General features: G+C 36.9%; 1 protein-coding gene across 2 annotated transcripts; it reads right to left on the bottom strand.

Annotated features, from left to right (window-relative positions):
* Positions 1 to 4,677: 4,677 nt before the first annotated feature.
* Positions 4,678 to 21,176, bottom strand: LOC121431308. Of its 2 annotated transcripts, none has more exons than XM_041628817.1 (8): positions 20,964 to 21,176; positions 15,402 to 15,559; positions 14,005 to 14,022; positions 9,064 to 9,080; positions 8,593 to 8,681; positions 7,528 to 7,757; positions 5,601 to 5,670; positions 4,678 to 5,097 (listed from the first exon to the last, which is right to left on the bottom strand). In XM_041628817.1, exons 2-8 carry the CDS (start codon positions 15,547 to 15,549, stop codon positions 4,716 to 4,718), a joined length of 954 nt encoding a protein of 317 aa, XP_041484751.1. In that variant the 5' UTR covers positions 15,550 to 15,559; positions 20,964 to 21,176; the 3' UTR covers positions 4,678 to 4,715. The 2 variants fall into 2 exon arrangements, with proteins under 2 accessions (XP_041484751.1, XP_041484753.1); XM_041628819.1 differs by having other exon boundaries at positions 7,528 to 7,754; positions 8,590 to 8,681.
* Positions 21,177 to 21,894: the final 718 nt, after the last annotated feature.

The raw sequence follows: 21,894 nt of genomic DNA on the forward strand, positions 1-21,894 counted from the left end.
TTGATTATTTGAGCTTTCTATAACAGAATGATAGAACAATTTGTTGTTATATATAACATTTAAAGGTGAAAGTTTACATGCCTACAGAAACGGACCACTACCAGGGTTCCCAGCATTTCAAGAAAACAATATTTCCCTGATGAAGTTTAAAATTCCATGAAAATATTTAAACCCATTCCCAGTTTCACATGTTTTTAAGTTGTTGCAGTGTATAAGATGTATTTTCCGTATAAAAACATGTAAAATGTATAGCTAATTCGTACCACCATAACCAGTAATTCAATGGATGTTATTTCAATATACAACAGAATATAACACGAGTCTGACTGACTGCTGTGCTTTAGACTTTTGGGATGATCAAAATTCCGTGATTTTTCCCCTCATTTGAGGCATTTTCCACTAATTTGTGGTATTTTAAAAAATTAAATTCCCTGATTTTTCCCTGACTGGGAAAAAGTAAAATAATTTTCCCTGATTTCCCTGGCCGAATTCCCTGATGTGCTGGGAACCCTGACCTTTATACAAATGCTTACAGTAATACACACCAGTGGCCCGTAACACAAAGATTAGCAATGATCGTAGAACATTTTTCTACAATTGCTTCCATTGACTACAATGTAAAATCAATCGTGAAAATCAAGAGTACGATTAATTGCTAACCTTTGTGTTACAGGACCCAGAAAGTATTATAAAACCCTGAATATATACACCAATATAGAAGTTACATTTACATGGCGCATTCCATAAATATTCCACTTTACAACAGCATATATCACTTAATCATAATTAAAAAAATACACGGGAATATTATGAAATATATACATTAAAGTATAAGATATGTCAGAGTAAGAAGTCTAGAAAGAAATGAGCTATAATTAAACAAAATGAATAAAACAAATGCAACTTTCTCTACTTCTAAGAGTTCACAAGATTATGTTTAAAAAAACCAAGAATTTAAATACACAAACACAAACCTATTTTGAACAAAGGATACAATAACTTTTTTTAATGAAATGGCAAGCTTTTCAGAGTAGAAATTAAGGCTAGTAATGATGCACAAAGAGCCACTCTCAATTGACAAACAGGAGCAACTATTAAGAACACTAACGAATACATGTACATGTATTTAGTAACATAAAAATTGTGATGACTGAGTGTAAATACACATTCTGGTTTTATGCAAACAAGTTATCTAAATTTTAAATCAATACTATTTTGCTATCCGTTATAAACCCAAAAATGCATGATAAAGCTCAAATCTTATATTCCAGACATGAAAGTATAATTACGATTACATATATATAAAAGTCATGAAAGTTATCATTAAGAAACACAGATTGTTTAATTGCATGTGAAAATATTGACTTTTCAAGTCAAAACAAGATCTCAGCTCATGCTTCTGTACCGACAGTGATAAGAATGTCCCGCTTAAAAGTCTAAATCTAAAAAAAAATCATTTCCTTTAATTCTCCCCCCCCCCCCCCCCCCATTAATGAAAGCTGGAACTGATCCTGGGTATTACAAAAGAAAATGTGACTATTAAAGGAGAATGTAAACCACTTCCAAGATTCACAGTTGCCGGACGTCGGTAATCGCTACTGATATTTGTCGGTAATAAGGGCATCCACATACTGGAAAAGGACTAGCGACGGCCCTAATAACAATACGATATATAGGATGTTATAGAATAGTAATCTATTCCAAACAAGTTTGTACTTTCATGCCCCACCATCACTCCCTGGGGAAGATTCTTTCCATACTCATTCTGTATACTCACATAACAAGTTCACTAATGCATAATGTTGTATGGGCCGCGGAATGTTTTTTTTTCTTAAAGGGGTGGGGTATTTGACCATGCAAACCCCAATGGGATAGTAATTTTCCAATTATGTGCAGGTTTATGCACTCATCACGCCCAAGCATATGTTAATCAACCTTTATCATGGAAACGGGAACATGATCTGACATGTTCTATGATCATGTGCCTTTTCACATCCCCATCCGTCAACTGCATTCATGTTGTTACAAGTACAGCACCTTTGCATCAGTAAATCAACCTTCCTCCAGTGCCACATTGCAACATCATCTGATTTGGTCTTGAAGAGGAAAGTGGCTATATATCCTTTGACTCAAGTGTGGTTGTGACGACTGAATTACAGCCAAGTAAGGAAATGTAAATAAAACAAATTACCCCCTTTTAGGCTTGGGCCTTAACTATCTCATGAATCAATTCATCATGTTCATGCAAAACGTACTGATTTATCTAAAAAGCAAGGGTGGTAGATTGTAGCCCTGAGGGGTAGAACTTTCTTGTGCGAGATATTCCCTCCCATGACTAGCACCACAAAAAACAAAATGATGTAAACCTAGCAGTACTAATTTTTTTAAACCATTCCATCATGCAAGAAGGTTTGGTTTATTGGCAGCACACACATGGACTATACCATGCAAGAAGATAAAGTTTGAGGCTCTCGGTCTAAATTCGGGCCAAAAAGTTTCAAAGAAACTTGTAAATAATGACTTTAATAATACTGAGCATATATTTGAGCGATCTATATTGGTTTTGGTGGTGGTTAAGTCCATTCATCATTAGCAAAAATTCCACTACCACTATGTATTTCTTGGCATTCTACGTCATCATTACAATTATCTCCACTACCACTATTCTTTTTGTTATTTTTTTGTTTTGAACAAAATATTAGCGAATGCCTGTGACGTTCTAATAAATTCAATAAATTCAATTCATTCATTTCTTTTCTTGGCGTTCCACCTCATCATCATGATTAATTCCACTAGTGCTATCCATTTCTTGGGGTTCGACTTCATCATTATGGTAAACTCCACTAGCATGTACAATTCCTTGGGGTTCGACTTCATCATTATGGTAAACTCCACTAGCATGTACAATTCCTTGGGGTTCGACTTCATCATTATGGTAAATTCCACTAGCATGTTCAATTCCTTGGGGTTTCACCTCATCATTATGATAAACTCCACTACCACGAGAAGTTTCTTTGAATGGAATCCTTCCGGGGGTAAAGACCGAAGACCATGGTGGTGAACATGGGTGTCGATCATGGGGGGGATATATCCCCCCAATATTTCAAGTGGGGGGGATGGCCTGTATTATCATCCCCCCCCAATAATTTAGGGTAGAAAAATTATAATAATGATGAGGAAAAAATGAAAAGTTTGATCATGATGATTATAGTGATGATTATAGTATGCCATCAATCACTTTGTTTCCCTCGCAATTTGTGTATATTGTTATTAAATAAAAACATTCTTTTTCAGGACTATCAAACAGATGGGTGGAGGTTCAAGATGAAAAAAGAATGAAATGTAAATGATATTTTTTAACACATGGCATAAAATGACCCCAACGAAAAACAACTTTTGTTGATAGGGTGTTCCATCCCACCAGTGGTGAATAAATTAATTTTAATAAATCTATTAATTCAAAAGGGTGGAAAAATAAACAGGAGTAAAAGGGTGGCAAGATAAATTGGCTAAGGAATGACCATATAGCTAAATAGGTCTATGGAATGAGGGTATTAAAGCCCAATGGCGCACGAGAAGCCACAGTTTGTAATTTGTGCTAGTCTTAATTGGTACGAATCTGCATTTTGTCATCATGCATTAAGAAAAAAGATATTGCCAGTCGGGTTAGATTTAAGAGAGAAGTTGTATACACAGAGGCGTCGGGGGGGGGGGGGGGGGGGGGGGGGCGATCGCCCCACCAATGAAAATATTGGGGGGACATATCGTTTTGCCCCCCTCCCAATAATTCCGCATGTGCAACTAAAAAATAAAATAAGATTGTAATGCTACACTGAAACCAGCAAGCGAGATTGAGATACCAACTCGATTTTGATTTAAAATGTCTTCTTTTCAGATTGGAATATAAAAATTTTCAGCTCGTGCATCTATTGTTCTTCTAGATACCCATCTTAATCATTGGTACAAAAAATGCTTAGAATATCAAGCTTTCACGTCAGAATATAAATGGCGCTCTCTAGTGAGATACATGTATCTATCCTCCTCATGAGGTACTACAAACAAACCTAAACAGGTACATTTTTCCTGTTTTCATGTCATACTAAAAAATTTCAGCTCGCGCTTCGCACTCGCATTGTTGGTGAGGGTGAGATATGTGTCTCTTATGAGTCACATATATATATATATATATAACAAAATATGCTGAAGATAAATGGTAATGCTTTCTAAGCCAATATAGTTTAGAAAGCATTACCATTTATCTTCAGCATATTTTGTTACTATTTAATAGAGAAGCCAATACGTGAAACTTTAAGATATATATATATATATAATTATATAAAATATAGGCCTATGTGTGTGGGTGAGCTTGTTAGTTATGTGTGATCGAGCGCCTTTGGAACATTTATGCATGATTTTGCCCCCCCCCCATCTGAAAAATGGATCGACGCCCCTGTGTATACATCATGCTCAATAAACAGATCACTATGTACATGGTCCAGACAATTTTTGTCATTTTTTTCTTTCGTATGAGTTTAGAATAGGCTTACTTGTAACACAAATTGAATTTTCAAAAAAATTATATAAGTACAGTACACTACAACAATGAAGGAATTTCCAAGAACACCATGCATATCAATCACTCCCAAATGTCCTAACTTGTGATTTTAGCGGGGGTAATGTTGAAAGATCCCCATCTGCAAGAACATTTGTGTCAATCATCTTCCCCGACGAAGAATACCGATCGACACCCATGGTGGTGAATAATCGCACTCGTCATTTGGTTTACACACGATGTAAATGCAGAAACCTAGGATGACGACACCCTGGAAGAGGCTAAAGACGAAGAAGACAACGTCGACAGGCGAACAGAGGCCTTCGACCAGGAGGGCGATGACCCACCCGCTGAAGCAAGCGGACGTCGCAAGGCATTGAGAGATCCTTCGCCAAGCATCACATCGCCTTGTCTTTTCTTTCTTGGTGCTTTCCCCTTGGAGAAAGCATACAGCAACCACATTCGTGATGATGATAGCGACTAACATAACTGTGATGAAGACTATGTTAGTCACGTGGATGTCATAGAGAGCAACCAGGAAGTACCTGTGTGGGAGAAATTAGATTGACAATTCAAATACTCATGTAATCCAATACGCTGATGGACAAAATTTCAGAGGAAAGATGCGTATACCTCTTGAAGAACCACCTCCACCGAATAATCGCCTATTCTCGCCATACAATTATAAGGTTCCATGACATTTACTCCGCCCCAGATTCTGCACACTAGTCAAATGACCAACTTCCACCCCGGGTTTTACACTATACCCTATCCTAAACCTATAAATTTAACATAAAACCCGATTGCAACCCTAACCCTATATCATAGCTGAAATTTAAGCCCGGAATAATTGTAATTTTACCTACTTAAATGGCACAATCAATGCTCTTCTTTGACTAATATATAAACCTTGAAAACTAATAAGCGGATTATTTGGATTTTCGCACATTTTAAATGCCTGAAGTATTATTTATTATCATGATGAAATTGGTCTAATAATTATTTTCTAAACTGTAGATTGACTGCTGCATTAATTAAACGAACGTACCGTTTGCATGGTGACTTGATATCTTCTGCACGTACTGCAAATACTATAATACTCTTCAGAAGAGGAACACCTGCATAAGAAAGAGCATGATTGCAAACACTGATTATTTCTAAAACCCAACCGCTTCTTTGAAAGAAGGTGTTCACTCAGGTGACCAGTCAGCTTAATTAAAATTCAGAAAATTAGAGAAAAATGTAATATCAAGCAATAGGTGGATGGTAATGTTGTGTCCACACTTTCCTTTGTTAATTTCACTGCATGGGATCATAATTATTTCATATTTTTATACAGGTCTCAGTATGATATGTCTCCCTCGTAATAAAACAAGTTGCAAAAATTATTCTTATATAGGAAAAGGGAGGGAAAAGAGAGAAGAAAATGAAGGGGTGGAAGACGAGTGAATTAAATAAGACAAGGGGAAGACTTGGAAAATCAAAAAAATCTTTCATGTCACTGTATAAAAAATTTTCGCTCGCGCTTCGCACTCGCATTGCCCGCTAGGTGATCTTGTTCAATATTGAGTTTAAATATCAAGTTTTGAAGTCAATATATACAAAACACATTTCACCTCGGAAAACAAATTTTCATTATTTTGTGTGATTTAAAAATTGTTTATTAAAAGTGCTTTGTAAAAATGTCAGTTTTATGGTCTATGCTGCACGTTCGCAAATCTTGATTTATCAGGTATTTTCGTGTATTCCATAAAGTTTCCAAATATCCCTTTTCAGGTCTGATTGTCAAAACGTATCAGCTAGCGCTGCACGCTCGCATTTTGATTGGCGGGTTATGTATGTCTCAATATAGACTATACAACAATCTACTTAAAACCCCCTTATCATGACAGTTCATCAAAAATTTTGGCTCGCAATTTGCGCTCGCTTTAATGGTTAAAATATATTAACCTGGGGCGGTATTCTGTTCCATTTGTCCAAAATTGTCGCCAAAGACCTCTCAGCTGTCCTTGTCATTTGGCAATTATTTTCAATGAGTTTTATACTGTTCTTGAATCTGTTCAGGGGAGGCGGTGCTTAATCCTTGTATTTTAGTCCACCCCAAAAAATGTTGATTTGAATAAATAGTGAAAATAAATAATAAAAAAATAAATAGCAAACAATCATTATGCTTAAAATTTCATCAAAATCGGATGTAAAATAGTAGAACGTTAATACATTTCAAAGTTTCGCTTATTTTTCACAAAACAGTGATATGCAAATGAGAGAGTCGATGATGTCCATCACTCACTATTTCTTTTGTTTTTTTATTGCTTGAATCACTAGCGTACCTACGGAGGGGAGGGGCGGTCTGCCCCCCTGACGAGCCACAACCCATGCAAAGGACGTATCCCTCCCCCTGACGAGCTTGAAAGACCTTTTTCCCCCCTGACGAGCTTGAAGACCTTTATTTCCTCCCTGACAAGCTTGAAGACCTTTATTGCCCCCCTTTCGAGCTTGAAGACCTTTTTTTTTGCTTGTCAAATTTTTTGACGGTTTTGCCCCCCCCCCCCCCTTGGAAAATCATAGGTACGCCACTGGTTTTGAATTACACATTATTTCATTTTTTTACAGATTTTACAATAAGGACCAACTTAATTGAACCATATTAATATTAAACAATGCTAATTGCACATGTTCAATGAGGAATCAATTGTTTCACACGACAGCAGGGAGAAAATTGGAATTTATCATATTTCATACAATAAAATACAAAAGAAATAGTGAGTGAGTGATATCATCAGTATCCTCATTTGCACACCAGCCAGGATGTGCATTTAACTGTTTTGTGAAATTAAGCAAAATTTTAAACATTCATAACTCCCTTATTTTACATCCGATTTTGATGAAATTTTGAGTGTTATGCTTGGTGGATTTTTCCGTTTTTATTCAAATCAACTTTTTGTTGGGGTGGACTTGTCCTTTAATGGACTCACCCCAGCAGCCCAGTCCAACACACAATGCCCCTTGCTTGGTGGACATCGGTTTGTCCCGGATCAAAAGATACGTGGCGATGGCCTCAGCCAGGAGCGAAGCACAAGAGGCAACCAGGAACCAGTCGACGAGAAAGTTAAGGGCAGTATTCGTCGGGTGAAAAACGTTCGACACAAAGAAAATCAAAAGAGCAAGTTGAGCACAGGAGGAATTGATGACAGTCCAGAGAATCCTGAAAAATAAATTACGGAATCGTGCAATTGATATTTTTCAGTACTCAGACAAGGTTAAGAGCTTTCTGTTCTCATCCAGTGGGACTTCCTTCCATTACACACAGATTTGAATTTGATTTGCGTTCAATTGTATCTCATGCATGTTTGATTTGCAATTGAACGAAAGTTTCCATTAGACAGCCCCGGACAATTCCCACCTGAGAGCTTCTTCCCTTGAAGGATAACTTCCCTAGAGGACACCCCCTCCCCCTTCTTCAAACTAAACGTGGACGACTCCCTCATCGGACTATTTTTCCTGAGGATAACACAATTCCACAGAGGACAACTTCCCCCAGAGGAATATTTATCGAAGGACAACTCCCCCCCCTGATGATAACTTCCCTATATAGAGAACAACTTCCCAAGGGACGACTACCAATTTGACAACTTTTACATAGCAGAGTCCGATAAAAAAGCAAAATAAGCCCTCGACCTCAAAAAATTTAACTGAAGCTTGATTTCATGGCTGCCCACTGTTTCACAATGGCCTAGAGAGTACATTATGTAATTTGCAAATATGGGACATCTGCAGAAAATACATATTCAGAGTGTGCAAATCTTGGATAACTACACAAATATCCGCGTTTGAGTGTCTTAGCGGCATGCCGTTGAATTCTCATTTTGTTTTATTTTGGCTTTTTTCCAGAACGATTTAATGGCAGCAGATGGTATTTACCCCCACCCCCCACCCCCGCTCTGCGGCCAAAATGTACATGTAGGTTTAATTGCAATTAACCATTATACACAGTAGGTCCTTATAAACAGGGTGCAATGTGATAAACGATAAAGTCTTACCTCTTTGTCTTATACGCAAGCCACAAACAGAGGATAAGCGAGAAGAATATAAAAATGATTGCAGGGATGCCTCCACCTAATATCAAACCCTAGATTGAAAATAAAAACAAAACACACATGGTGGTCACAAGATTCTGTCATTAATTTCGATTTGGCTCAACAACACTCACATTTTACATCAAATCTTGATATTTTCAGTGAAATGCTTGTTTTATCTACCCTAAAAAATAAACAAAATGTATATAGTTAAGTTGTAATACTTTTTTAACGCAAACTGGTACAAATGGACCAATATCTATCGTAAGTCCTCTTACATCCAAGTTCCAATCAGTCCATTTTAAAAACTCATTCAAACCAAACAAGAATGAAGTTGATAGTCAAAAATCTGATTGCATGAACATGCTGTTCGTGGTGTTAACGACATATTAATCAATCAAAGTTATTGTGAAAAAAGTTGATAAGTTTACTCACCTTGTTCAGATCACTTGCTGTATAGCACACCATCCAGTATAAGTAAAGAAACAAGAAAAAACAACAATGTTAAGAGGCAGATAAGCAATACAGGGTGAAAAGCACATCAAGGCTCTATATCAAAATCATCTGGTCATAATTACGACTTCATATCTCTTTGTAAATTTAATAAAAAGCGGTTGAAGTTGAATATTCAATACAATTTCAATTTAATTATTTCAGAGATTATTTAGCTCAAGCGCTTTTATTTCTCATGTGCCAAATTAAAGAATATAATGTCAAACACTATAAAATAATAGTAAAAGAAACAAACAAAAATATACATGTATATCATGAATTAATGTGAAAAGAAGAAAGGTTCCACATGTCAAACATTCACTTTTGAAGATAAAATAACAAATAATAAATGTTACTTGCCCAATTATAGAATGAATCGTTCGAAATGTCTTTTGAAGGAAACGATCCTTGGAATCAATTTGACAGACTAGTACATAGGATACATACTTCTTTTCTTAAACGGATACTCCGGACAAAACTATCTATAGAGTAAATTTTACAATGCAAAATGCTGAAAATTTCATCCAATTTGGATAACAAATAAATAAGTTATTGAATTTTAAAGATTGGCATCATTCTGGTGAAACAGTTCTAGGCATGTCTTCATGAATATTCATTAGATGGGCTGATGATGTCACATCCCCACTTTCATTTTTCTTATGTTATTACATGAAATCGTAATTGTTTCTAGGCATGTCTTCATGAATATTCATTAGATGGGCTGATGATGTCACATCCCACTTTCATTTTTCTCATGTTATTACATGAAATCGTAATTGTTTCATTTTTTCATAAATTGGTATTATCAAATGATGTCTCTCCATCATACAGTAGTTGCAGCAAGAAATTTAACAGACTTTGACAATCCAATTGTTTTAGTTCTTGGTAGAACAACTTTGAACACCTAATTTCACAAAATAAAATACAAACAAGTGTGGATATGACATCATCGGCCCACCGATTAAAATTCAATAACTTTGTTATTTGTTATCCGATTTTGATCAAATTTTCAGCATTTCGCTCGTGAAATTTACTCTATTTATATAAATACAGCCAGGAGCATCCCTTTAACATGACACAATTATGGCTTATATTATATTTTTCAATTACGTACATATTGAGGAAAGAAAAAAAGTTAAGAAGGGGGAAGCTCATGTATTTGGCGGAGACCTCAGACAAATAGAAAAGGGGGAATGAAACTAAGATATACAAGACCTCTCCCCCTCCGCCATCTTTGACATGTGTTGAAAAAATAGCATGGACGTTTTGATGGAGTGAACCTCAAATAAATATGCCCTATTTATAATACATTCCAAAACTAGGAAAGTATTAAATGTCTATTCATCTCGACTAAAAACAGCTGTAACTTCATTCGTTTATTACCATATTTTCTGGAAAGAATTCAAATTCACAGTTCCACTCATTTAGAAATGATTTTATCATTCCTTTCTATACATTTCCTGTGAAACGTGAACTCTTTGAAACCATGGTATAAAAATGGAGCTACATAACATGTATTAGCTCCATGGTATAAATTACAACGTTATGTAGATGTGCAGCAACAGGATGACATCATGTTTGCCCCTAAAAGGGGTTTCCCCGTTTGCAGGGGCGTGGTCTGTTTAATGTACATGTACATGAATTACTGATACATTCATCCACAGTGCTGGTACATTTATGCTATATTACTGTCTATGACAATGATTGAGAACTGTATCTAGACTTGCCCGGAGGGGCCACTTACATTGACGAGTGGATACCATGCGCGACCAAAAAAACACGTAAAAAGGATGTCTTTTTCACGATAGGGCACGTTACGTACGTAACGTGATAAGGGTGTCAAAAACACAAAAATAATGAAAAAGGGTATCTACTTCGCTAGGAAAATTACGTGTTTAGGGTCGAATTTGCGTGGATGATTGCCCCAACACTTCGTGTTTAGAGTCCGATTTGCGCGAGGTGTAGAAGATGCTGGGGTCGTACTAAACCAAATAAGGTAAAGCCGACGACCGAAGGACCCGTAACAATAAAACATTCCTGTACTTGTTAAGGGGTTCATTTCAGGGAATATTTTTCAAAGAGTATATCATTTTGTTTCCAATACTTGTTAAGGGTAGGGTTTCACACGCCAATACTTGTTAAGGGGTGCATTTTCAGAATATGGAAATTACGTGTTTAGGGTGCTTTTCGAGACCCCATGGTCGCGCATGGTATCCACTTGTGAATGGAAGTGGCCCACCCGGGAGACTTTGTCAACAGTCAAGGTAGGGGAGCGTTGCCGTTTAGCATGCACAAGATATTTTTGCAGCTTTAACCATTTAAATTTTAAACCTTCTAAATCTAGTTGGCAGAAAACAAAGCGATGCTTTGAAATAGAAAGTAGCATACAATGGTAGCTGGAAGCAAGCAAATTCAGAAAACAAGATTATTGATGCACATTGTTTTTCTATTCTAATATAATTTTCCATTTCTTTCCACCTTTTTTTATATTTTCTTCCTTTTATCCCCAACTTCTTTAAAAATCATGGGGTGCATCATTCCCCCCCCCCACAAAAAAAAGAAAGAATAATACAAGACATAGACCCGTATTCTAAAGTCGGGTTTAACTTAAACTCAGGTTTAAAGTTGTGGTTTAACTATGGAAAGCCAGTTGTTACATAAATCTCTAACGGTAGAGGTTCAATGTATCAGCTCATTGACTCCCAAACATCATTAACTGCCTGGAAAGGATAAGCATGACAGTTGTCTTCACCATTAAAGACTTAGTAAAGAGCACAGTAAACATGAGAATCATTCAATGTAAACCAAATTTTGAAACGTTTGGCTTCCCATAATTTGAGCACAGAGTTAGACCATGGTCTAAGTTAAACCTGACTTCAGAATACGGGGGCATAGTCTGTAAAGTGTAAAGCCCTTCAAGTAGAATGCTATAGAAAAGGCACAAGATATACACAACATTACAAGGGCGGAGAACAAGTCGGAAAGTATTGGGAGCTGAAAACGCATAAAATCTCAATTTTAGGGCCATTTTCATGTACACGGTTACTGAAGAAAGGGTGGGGAGGCTGACCCCCCCCCTGCCCCCACCACAGCAATATGGAGATATGAGGTGTTATTCAAGTCTGTCTCAATAAACCTATTATTGGCATTTCAAATGCGAGGGAAAGAAAAGAGCAAGCATGCATGTCAAACACACACACAAGTGTAGGCCTATGTACATCCTTAAGGTCAAGTCCACCTCAGAAAAATGTTGATTTGAATCCATAGAGAAAAATCAGACAAGCACAATGCTGAAGATTTCATCAAAATCGGATGTAAAATAAGAAAGTTATGACATTTCAAACTTTCGCTTATTTTTAACAAAATAGTTATATGAACGAGCCAGTTACATCCAAATGAGAGAGTTGATGATGTCACTCACTCACTATTTCTTTTGTTTTCTAATTATTTGAATTATATAATATTTCAATTTTTACGAATTTGAAGATTGGGACCTCCTTGCCTGAAGCACAAAATGTTAAAATAATTGAATTCCACGTGTTCAGGGAGGAATGAAACTTCATTTCACATGACAATGACGAGAAAATCAAAATATTTCATATTTCAAACAATAAAAAAAACAAAAGAAATAGTGAGTGAATGACATCATCGACTCTCTCATCTGGATGTAGCTGGCTCGTTCATATAACTGTTTTTGTGAAATGAAGTGAAACTTTGAAATGTCATAACTTTCTTATTTTACATCCAATTTTGATGAAATTTTCAGTGTTATGCTTGTTGAATTTTTCTCTTTTTATTCAAATCAAGTTTTTGTTGGGGAGGACTTGTCCTTTAAGGCCAGCACATTACATTAAAGGGTGCAGTGTTTATGCACTATAAAGGAGTGTTCAAACCTTTCACAGTAGTGAGTCGTAGCAATAGTAGTAGCAGTAATAATAATGTTTTATGTCCCCAGGGTAGCCACTTCACTTAGGAAACTGCTCAACCAGTGGGCCAAGCATAACATAATTTAATATTATTACCCTTCTCTATTAACATAAATGCTGAGCGCCTAGCAAGAAGGAAGAAGGTCTCATTTTTATACATGTATGTATGTCTTTGGTAAGACTCGGCCGAGGATCGAACCCACGACCTCCCGTTCATGAGGCGGACGCTTTACCACTGAGCCACCATAGCCAAACAAAAAAATGGGGGTATAGTGCGACCCCACATGAATTTTTTTTAATATGGGTAGTGAAAAAAAAAGAAAAAGGGGAAAGAGTAACCAAAGAATAAAAGAAGGGTACATGTACATGTATGTTAATAGGAGGTATATAAATAAGTCGTGTAACTCCTATCAGGACATCTACCCACTGGACATCCACCCCCTCGGACATCTACCACCCGGACATCTACCCCCAAGACATCTACCACTACCACCCTGACATCTACCCCCAGACATCTACCCCCGGACATCTACCCCCGGACATCTACCCTCCGAACATCTGCCCCCCGGACATCTACCCCCCCCCCGGACATCCACCCCTGGACATCTACCCACTGACATCTACCCTCCTGACATCCACCCCTGGACATCCACCCCCGGACATCCACCCCCTGGATATCAACCCCCGGACATCTACCCTCCGGACATCCACCGCCCGACATCTACCCCCTGGACATCTAACCGCCGGACATCTACCACCCGGACATCTACCCTCGGATATCTACCCCCTGGACTCTATCAACCCTATCACCACATATCTAGTTCATCCTGCACCCCCTAACAATTCATCATGATAACAGTCTTCATAACTGAAAACAAACATTAGCTTACTGAAGCTTTCTATAAGTAGGCCTATATGAAAACTGCGTTATCAAAATGAGCGTCTAAAGTTAACTTACGTGGAGGACAAGAGTTGTCTGTTGATAAAAATTAAATGAAATTAAAAGAAAATTTTAAAAACAAATCATAAAAAGTGAAAAAGATGAATGTGAATACATGTATGTTCAACATAATAAAACTGTCAAACGCGAAACGTTTATTGCACTTCATAATCTTGACAAAATTCTTTCATTATTGCCATCCATTCGCGAGCATAACTTTGCCATTATGGCAACTACCAGTACCATGGTAACAGGGCTCGGCAGCCAATCATAATCAAGTTTACAATGGTGGTTGCCATTATGACAATGTTGCAATAGTTGCAAGTCCTTTTATGAAACAGGCCCCTGATGTACATTCTGTATGCACTAACAAAATGTTGCATAATTTTGGAAGGGCATACCCGGGGGCACAATATTGGTCTCAAAAGTTGCGCGAGACTTGAAAGTAAAAAAGTTGGCGAGCGATGCGGTAAAAAAAAATGTGCAGCGGATTGATCGCCAAAATGTCTATGGGGGGAGGGGGGCCGTATCAGCCCTCTCCGGTTCCCAGACTTGTTAGGGTAAAACTCGTCACTCTATAACAGCAGATTGTTTAAAGTTTTATTCTTTCTAAACTTTGTAAACAAATTGTTTAAAACTTTAACACAACGGTTGTGAGAGTGACAGGCTTAAACAACGTGCTAAAAGTCTATTAAGCAATTCAAATTTTAAGACTTACATGTAACCCTTACAAACAAATTTTGTCGCTACGCCGCAGCACAATTTCTTTTTTACCACACCGCTCGCTGACTTCTTACTCTTAAGTCTTACGCATCTTTTGAGACCAAATTTGCCTCACCCGGGTACGCGATTCATAAATTACACAATATTTTGTAAGCGCATGTCAGTCCCAAAACTGCTAAGAAAACAAACATGAGTCCGTGTAAAAGTCAATGCAAATTGTGCTTTTCAACCAAAAATCATAAATGTGTGATCATTTTAAATTTCATTGATTTAGATCGATTTATATTACCGGTATGTCATTCATAATCCCAAAAGGGTACCGATTAAGTTCATCCCCGAAAACAATAAAAAAACAAAGGTTCGAAAAAACAACGAAATACATACCTGGTAGGAAAAAAATTGACTATACAATACAGGAAATGAATTACTTTTTGGCAGTTTTTTAGTAGACTTTGAAAAAAATTTGAATTTAAAAATTGATATGTTCACAAAAAATTGCATTCTATTAGCTATTTAAAGTGAGCTAAAGGAAAAAACATACCCCCTCCCCTCCTAAAAAAATGGGTGCAAATTTCATACGCTTATTTGCATAATTAATCAATAAAAAAGCCAACTTTGTGAAAATTTTACCCTGTATAGATTGGTCCGAATTAGCCCAGTTAAAATAGGGTTTAAAAGTATTTGATCCTTACCACAAAATGACGGTTTATCAAATAATTTGGGTGGCGGAGCGTTACAATGGGCGTTGGACGTGTCTGGGAGGCAGACATTTAGTATTTCACCATCAGCAACTCCGATGATGGTAGCCACCATGGAGAAGGTTGCTAGTAATCCACTCATCTTCTGAAAACTAGAAATTGGAAAACAATAAGTGCATAAAGATAATAATTGCTCTGACGGAAAGGACGGTAAAAAAAAATCGTTGATCAACCATTACTGACTTGGGTAGTAATTAGCGAGTTTTCAGAATTGCAACGGGACGGATTCTACAACATAGTATTATGGGGGGGGGTTAAAGCCTGTGTATAGCTTTGGTAAAGGGTCAATAATGTGATTGATAATCGAATATCATCTAATATGACAGTCTTACTGAAGCGTAGAGACCGTTAGATATTTTTCCAACTGCACTTCTCTGAGAAAATTTCAAATATTCAAATCTTGGATATATAGCGCCCTCTCTCGGCGATGCTTGTTTTAATTAAAAAAATGGGCATTCAAGCACTTATCTTATAAATTTAGTGATTAGATATCCAAAAGTTACAGACAAAGAACATATCCTGAAAGTTTCAGCCCATTCCATGATTTGGAATAGGATTTAATTGAAAGACAAAAACACACAGATATTTTAATTTGATCGGGTGACCCGATCAAGTTAAATTTCCATGTAAAATCGCAAATTTATCCTGTAAAACACATTTTCATTTCATTTCCTCCACATCATAACTGTTATAGGGCATATCCATTCATATTAGCTAGCAATGAATTAGAATAGTGATAGGTGCATTTTGGTGGATTTACCAAAACTATACACAAGGTTAAGATAGTCTGCTGGGCAAACCCTTCACTCGAAATAAGCCGAAGGGTCTGAATGTGCAGCCTACTCTTGCCTTGTGTCCTGAAGGCTCTCGGAACAGCAAGTTTTGTATGTGCTAGTCTTTGCGTGGAGGCACACTTGTTGATCAAAGTTCCAATGAGAGTCTGTACCTGCAGACTAGGGTTAAGATGATTTAGTTCAGAGAAGCAATTTCATTGCAGACCTGAGTGACAGCAAACGTTACTAAAAATTTCTTCTGAGGAAGATAATCGGTAATTTCCAATGAGTATTGCGAAATCTTTGACGGAATCATTCAGAACATATTATAATGTCAGACTGGAATAAAACCAAATATTGAGTCACATCCAAATAAAAACTAGAATTTTAATTCGTCACGAGGACGAATTAGGTGATCTGTCTCTGATTCTCATGATCATGAATACAATCAATTTAGATCAATATGATCATCATGACAAAAACTAAACTGTCATTCTGAAAAGAATGTGTTGATACCTCTTGAAAAACGGGAAAAGAGAAAGTTATGTGACAGATATATACACATACACATGTACATGTATTTTATATTTTAGTATGCAATATTTTAACTTTTATACTGAAGCGGGGGTTGGTTATATGATTGAATGGTAATATCCAAGCACCATTTACTGACTTTAGGCATGTAGACAAATCCAAGTAGAAATCCTCCAATATATTCAAAATGTTCCAAATATTGTACGATCCTAATATTTCACACAAAACCACACAGATGTTATAAAAAAACTGACTTGGCTAGCAAGAAAAAACGTTCTTTTGGATTTTTCTCTTGGTGAATAACAGAGATGAGGTGGAAGATGCAACGTAGGCTATGATGTCCAAGTGAGATAGAAACCCACAAAAGTTGACGACATTCACAAAAATCATGTTTACTCGAGAAGAAACCTTTGATAAGTGTGTCAGAAAGGAAAGTTCCAGTTTTCATCCGTCTTGTGATGATGTACATGTAAAAAAAAGCAAAGAGATGGGGCAGAGAGAGAGGGAGAGATGGAGAGCTAGGTACCAAATCAGAGACTTCATAGTGAGTCACAGGTCAAAGGTGAGTGTGCTGTGTAAGATCATTACTGACCACTTTTGACATGTATATTGCCAAGGACTCTACACATGAGCAAATTAAGAGGATCTCTATTCCAATTTTGCAAGTGAAATAAAAGGATTATCCAGGCTGATCCGAAAATAAATGCAACATGTACGATAGCTTAGAATCTCAGCTACAACATACTCAAAGCTCAAAGAAAACCGACCAGAAAAAAATGGAGATATGGCTCGCGAAATAGAGGAATGTAGAATCCGGTTTTGAGAAAAAGTCATTTCCCATAGAGATTGCACACAAAATGAGTGAAAATGACATGCCTCTATAACTTGCAGTCTTTCTGGATGATCAGTTCCTTTAAATGTCAATATAGCCATCACATTAAAAAGAGTATGTCATCAGCTACAACATATAACAAACTGAGCGAAAATTGACCAATATTTACGGAGTGAGAGTCAAATTTGCATAACTATGATGACATCATAATTAGCAAAGTCAAAATGTTGAGTTCCGACGCCATTTTGATGACGTCATAATGAAATTAAGGGTCAAATGTGGCATGAAATCATATTTCCCATCCATACTCTATTCGAATATGAAAAAAAAATTGGGGGTCAACAGACTTCCTGAAAAGCTATAATGAATTTTGTATAGGCATGTTTTTGCACATATATTGTCTATGGTTAGTGCGCGCGCTCGCGCGTGCTGTAAACTTTAAAGGAGGCGAATTCCATTATTACTTGTAATAGAAGGTTGATCTAGGTGTCAAATTACTCAGAATTATATTATCAATCCATTCATATGAAAAAAATGACGATCCATTGCTGTATAGTGCCGTTACGCGCGCGTAACCGTGCACGTGCGCCAATTTTTGAAATGCTGAAAATGACCTGAATCGTATGCTACTTTGGTCAAAAAGTGATTTTGAGCATTTTAAAATTTTGACGTGCGCGTACGCGCACGTCGTGACCTTTACATGACCTTTGATGACATGGACAGTTGACCCTTGACCTGAAGTTAATGTGATGTAAACATTGTTAATTTTTGATAATTGATAATGCAGATATCATTGATTATGTGATTTTACAAAATTGCGACTAGATGACGTCATGATGACCTTTTGACCTTGAACTTGTTTCATACAGATGACATGATAAGTCTCCATAACTGATGATATTTTGAAGATAATTGATGATGCGGATTTTGAGATTTTACAGTAACAAGAAAAGGGTGGAAAAATAAAAGTTAAGAATTAATAAAGAAAAAAGAAAATTCTTACGAAATTAATAGTTGATCTGTTGATTGACAGATCACCTACATGTAATTATGAATTACTGAATAGAGAAAGAAACAACTTCTAATGCTCAGTCGGTTAAATCCATAGGAAGTTTTCTCTTCTACATGGTAGTCTTTGTTGAACATCTGTGAATGAAAATAGCAGCTCTGTGACTTTGGACAAACCACACATTATTTGTAACTCTTTGTCAGCTCCGAGACTAAGGACTACCTGCTGTTAGTCTACAGGCACAGACCCTGATTGAAACTTTGATCAAGAAGTAGGGCTTGAACAGTACACAAGGCATGAGTAGGCTGCAATTCAGACCCTACTCGAGTGAAGGGTTTGCACAGCAGACTAACTTGCTGTCCCGGCTCACCAATTTTCAAACAAGACTTCTAAACTGTTCATTGCGAGTGGAAGCCCTCTTTCAATTTTATTGCTCAAGAACGAAACGGCAAAAACTAATTCTGATGCTGAACATGCCATTGACAATTTTTGGTTAATATCGGTGAAGATTGATCAAGGCATGGAGAAGGCATAGCGTATTTGCGGATAGGGCCCCCCTATTGGCGGACCCCCCCCCAAAAAAAAAAAAAGAGGGGAAAGAAAGGAGGAAAAAAGTAGAGAAAAAATAAGAGGGAGACGAGTGAATAAGATAGGTCAGGGGAAGACTTGGAAAATGATTCCAAATACATATTTCATGTCACTTTATTTAACTTTCGCGCACGCTTCGCGCTCACATAGCCTGTTTGATGAGATACATATCTTGCCGATAGATTATATACCAAGTTTTGAAGTCAGTAAACAAAACATATTTCACCTCGGACATTGAGCTTTTTTATTATATGGTTTGATTTACAAATACATTTTTGTTTAAAGTGCTCTGTAAATGTCCATTTTATGGTGTGAATATAATTTGCAGCATTTTGCACTGTGCGCTTGCCAATAGACTGATATATAGCCTATAGCTGTCAATAAACAAAACATACATGTATTTCAACTCGGACATTGAGCTTTTTTATTATTTTGTTTGATTTACAAATAGTTTTTTTTTAAAGTGCTCTGTAAAATGTCCGTTTTATGGTGTGAATATAATTTGCAGCGTTTTGCACTGTGAGCTTGCATTTTTTGATTTACCAAGTAGGTAGTACATAATTTTTTGTCTTTGGTAGATTCTATTCTGTAACAAACTATTCAAAATTCCCCTTTTATGACATTTATAAAAAAAGTTTGTCTTGCGATTTGCACTCGCATTAATTAATAGCTCAATCAGCAGGCTTATTACATTAAAATATCTAAATATGATAACATTTTCATGAATTCCTAATTATATAAATTGTCCCTTTTTCAAAGAGGAATATTGGCAATTTAGTTTCATACCACGCTTAGGAAGAGGAATAGGAAGATAGTCATAATCTTTCTATGAAGACAAAATATCCTCAGGCTTAACTGTTAGAATATCCAAAGCCTAGGTCAAAGTAATGATAAAAATATCAGCTCGTGCTTCGCACTCACATCATTCATTAAGTGCTTTCCACATACACTTCACAATTTCCCTACACAGTGCTTTAGAACAGAGTAGGCCTAGTGCCTATAAATTCACCCTTAATTTTTCATGCCTTTTCATACTGGAATATCAAATATTTTCCGCCCGCATGATTCAATTTCATGTTTAGCTTCTCGTTGACGTACTCATTGACTTATACTTATAGGCCAGGCATAGTCTACCTAGACAAGTGTCTGTTGTTTTTACAACAATATAGTCAGCATGTGCCTCGCCACGCATTACACTGTGTATTAGTAATCACTGCATGTGCCACCACTGTCTGTAGAGTCAGTGGCACATTTTACCTCTTTTAGACTTGAGCCTAGCCCTGGTAGAGGACTCAGTGATCATATTTTTTTATGGAATACATCAAAATCTTTAAAAAATATGATCACCATGATCACTGAGTCCTCTTTTTTTTCTAGGCTAGTTAGCTCTAGATCTATGGTTATTAATATATTCATAGCAGCTAGGGCCCGCTGGGAGAACAGTTTTCGGAACTGAAGTGGCTACCCTGGGTAAATATGCCGCCTATTATTATTATTATAACCTTGTTCATTGAATGAGTGGCTAAAGTAAAGATAACGGCGCGGTACCGATACCGCACTCATTCATTACCTTGTTCATTGAATGAGTGCACTCATTCAATGAACAAGGTTTATGAATATACGGTATCTATCGTAGACGTAGTCCGTACATGTACCAAGGAAGGACATGTACGGTACATTCGGCTGTAAAATATTCAGGTGAACTCACGAGTCATTTGAACGAGGAAATAAACATAATGAAAATTCTTCGAGTTACATACCGGTACTTCGGTAGTCGTACTTGAGATTGAGAAGATGTACCGGTACACAGTACACTGCTTGAAAGTGAATTATGTACAAAAGTAACCTCTAAGTCAAGTCCGTCGCGTTGCGATTCTGAACGGTGATATGGGCGCGGCGGGATCCGGGAATTCCCCGATTCGATCCAAAGCTAGCCAAGGCGCGCATGCCATATCATAGACCAAAAGCTTCGGTCTCTGTTATGTTGGTTGTTCAGCTGAACTCCGTTGGCTTCTTCACCAAATACAGAGACCGAAGTTCTAGCGCGATCTGTACAGGGACTCAATGGCCATATATTTATGTACTTAAGATCGGACAAAACGGGGAAGTGAATTTGCGTAACAGCCGAGGTAAGTCACTGTTTTCGTTTCTTTTAACTTGATTTTTCTCCGTTTTTTGGCAATTAATGCCAAGAGGGAATATTAATTTGCATTTTGGTCACAATAATTGTAAATTTTTTTATTCATTAAAGACAAAAATTGAAGAGCCCCGACGGGGGGATTTTGCATTGCAAGTCCCCTGAAGGTGCGTGCACGATAGCGAGCCGTCTGTGTACGAGGAGAAATAAAAAGATTCGCTTGACTTTTTTTATAGCTCGACATTCATGATTTGAATTGTAGTGATGACCGGCCGAAGTGAAAACGGATTTAGTCAGGGGCCTTAGGGGACAGAGTTTACAAAAGCACCAAACTTTCCCTATGTCACTATTGGGTCAAATATAGCTTCATTTTTTCCCACAGAACATGGTGTTGAAAATTGTATCTTCATGCAAGAATATGCTAATTTATGCAAATTAGCAGTAATTTATGCATGCATGAAGCCATATGCCATTAGGAATTAATTAATAAAAAAAATTTGAAAAAAGATACCAAACTTTAGGAAAGTCTCTATCAGGTCAATAGCTTTAATTTT

This window comes from Lytechinus variegatus, chromosome 17 (genome assembly GCF_018143015.1).
Source record: "Lytechinus variegatus isolate NC3 chromosome 17, Lvar_3.0, whole genome shotgun sequence".
Classification (NCBI taxonomy): domain Eukaryota; kingdom Metazoa; phylum Echinodermata; class Echinoidea; order Temnopleuroida; family Toxopneustidae; genus Lytechinus; species Lytechinus variegatus.

Excerpts from the sequence above, each read along its gene's own strand:
- LOC121431308 (XM_041628817.1), bottom strand. The coding sequence starts at position 15,549 with ATGAGTGGATTACTAGCAACCTTCTCCATGGTGGCTACCATCATCGGA. Across the intron at positions 7,758-8,592 it reads CTTGCGTATAAGACAAAGAG|GATTCTCTGGACTGTCATCA; the intron begins GTAAGACTTTAT and ends TTTATTTTTCAG. Across the intron at positions 5,671-7,527 it reads TGTTGGACTGGGCTGCTGGG|GTGTTCCTCTTCTGAAGAGT; the intron begins GTGAGTCCATTA and ends TTTCTTATGCAG.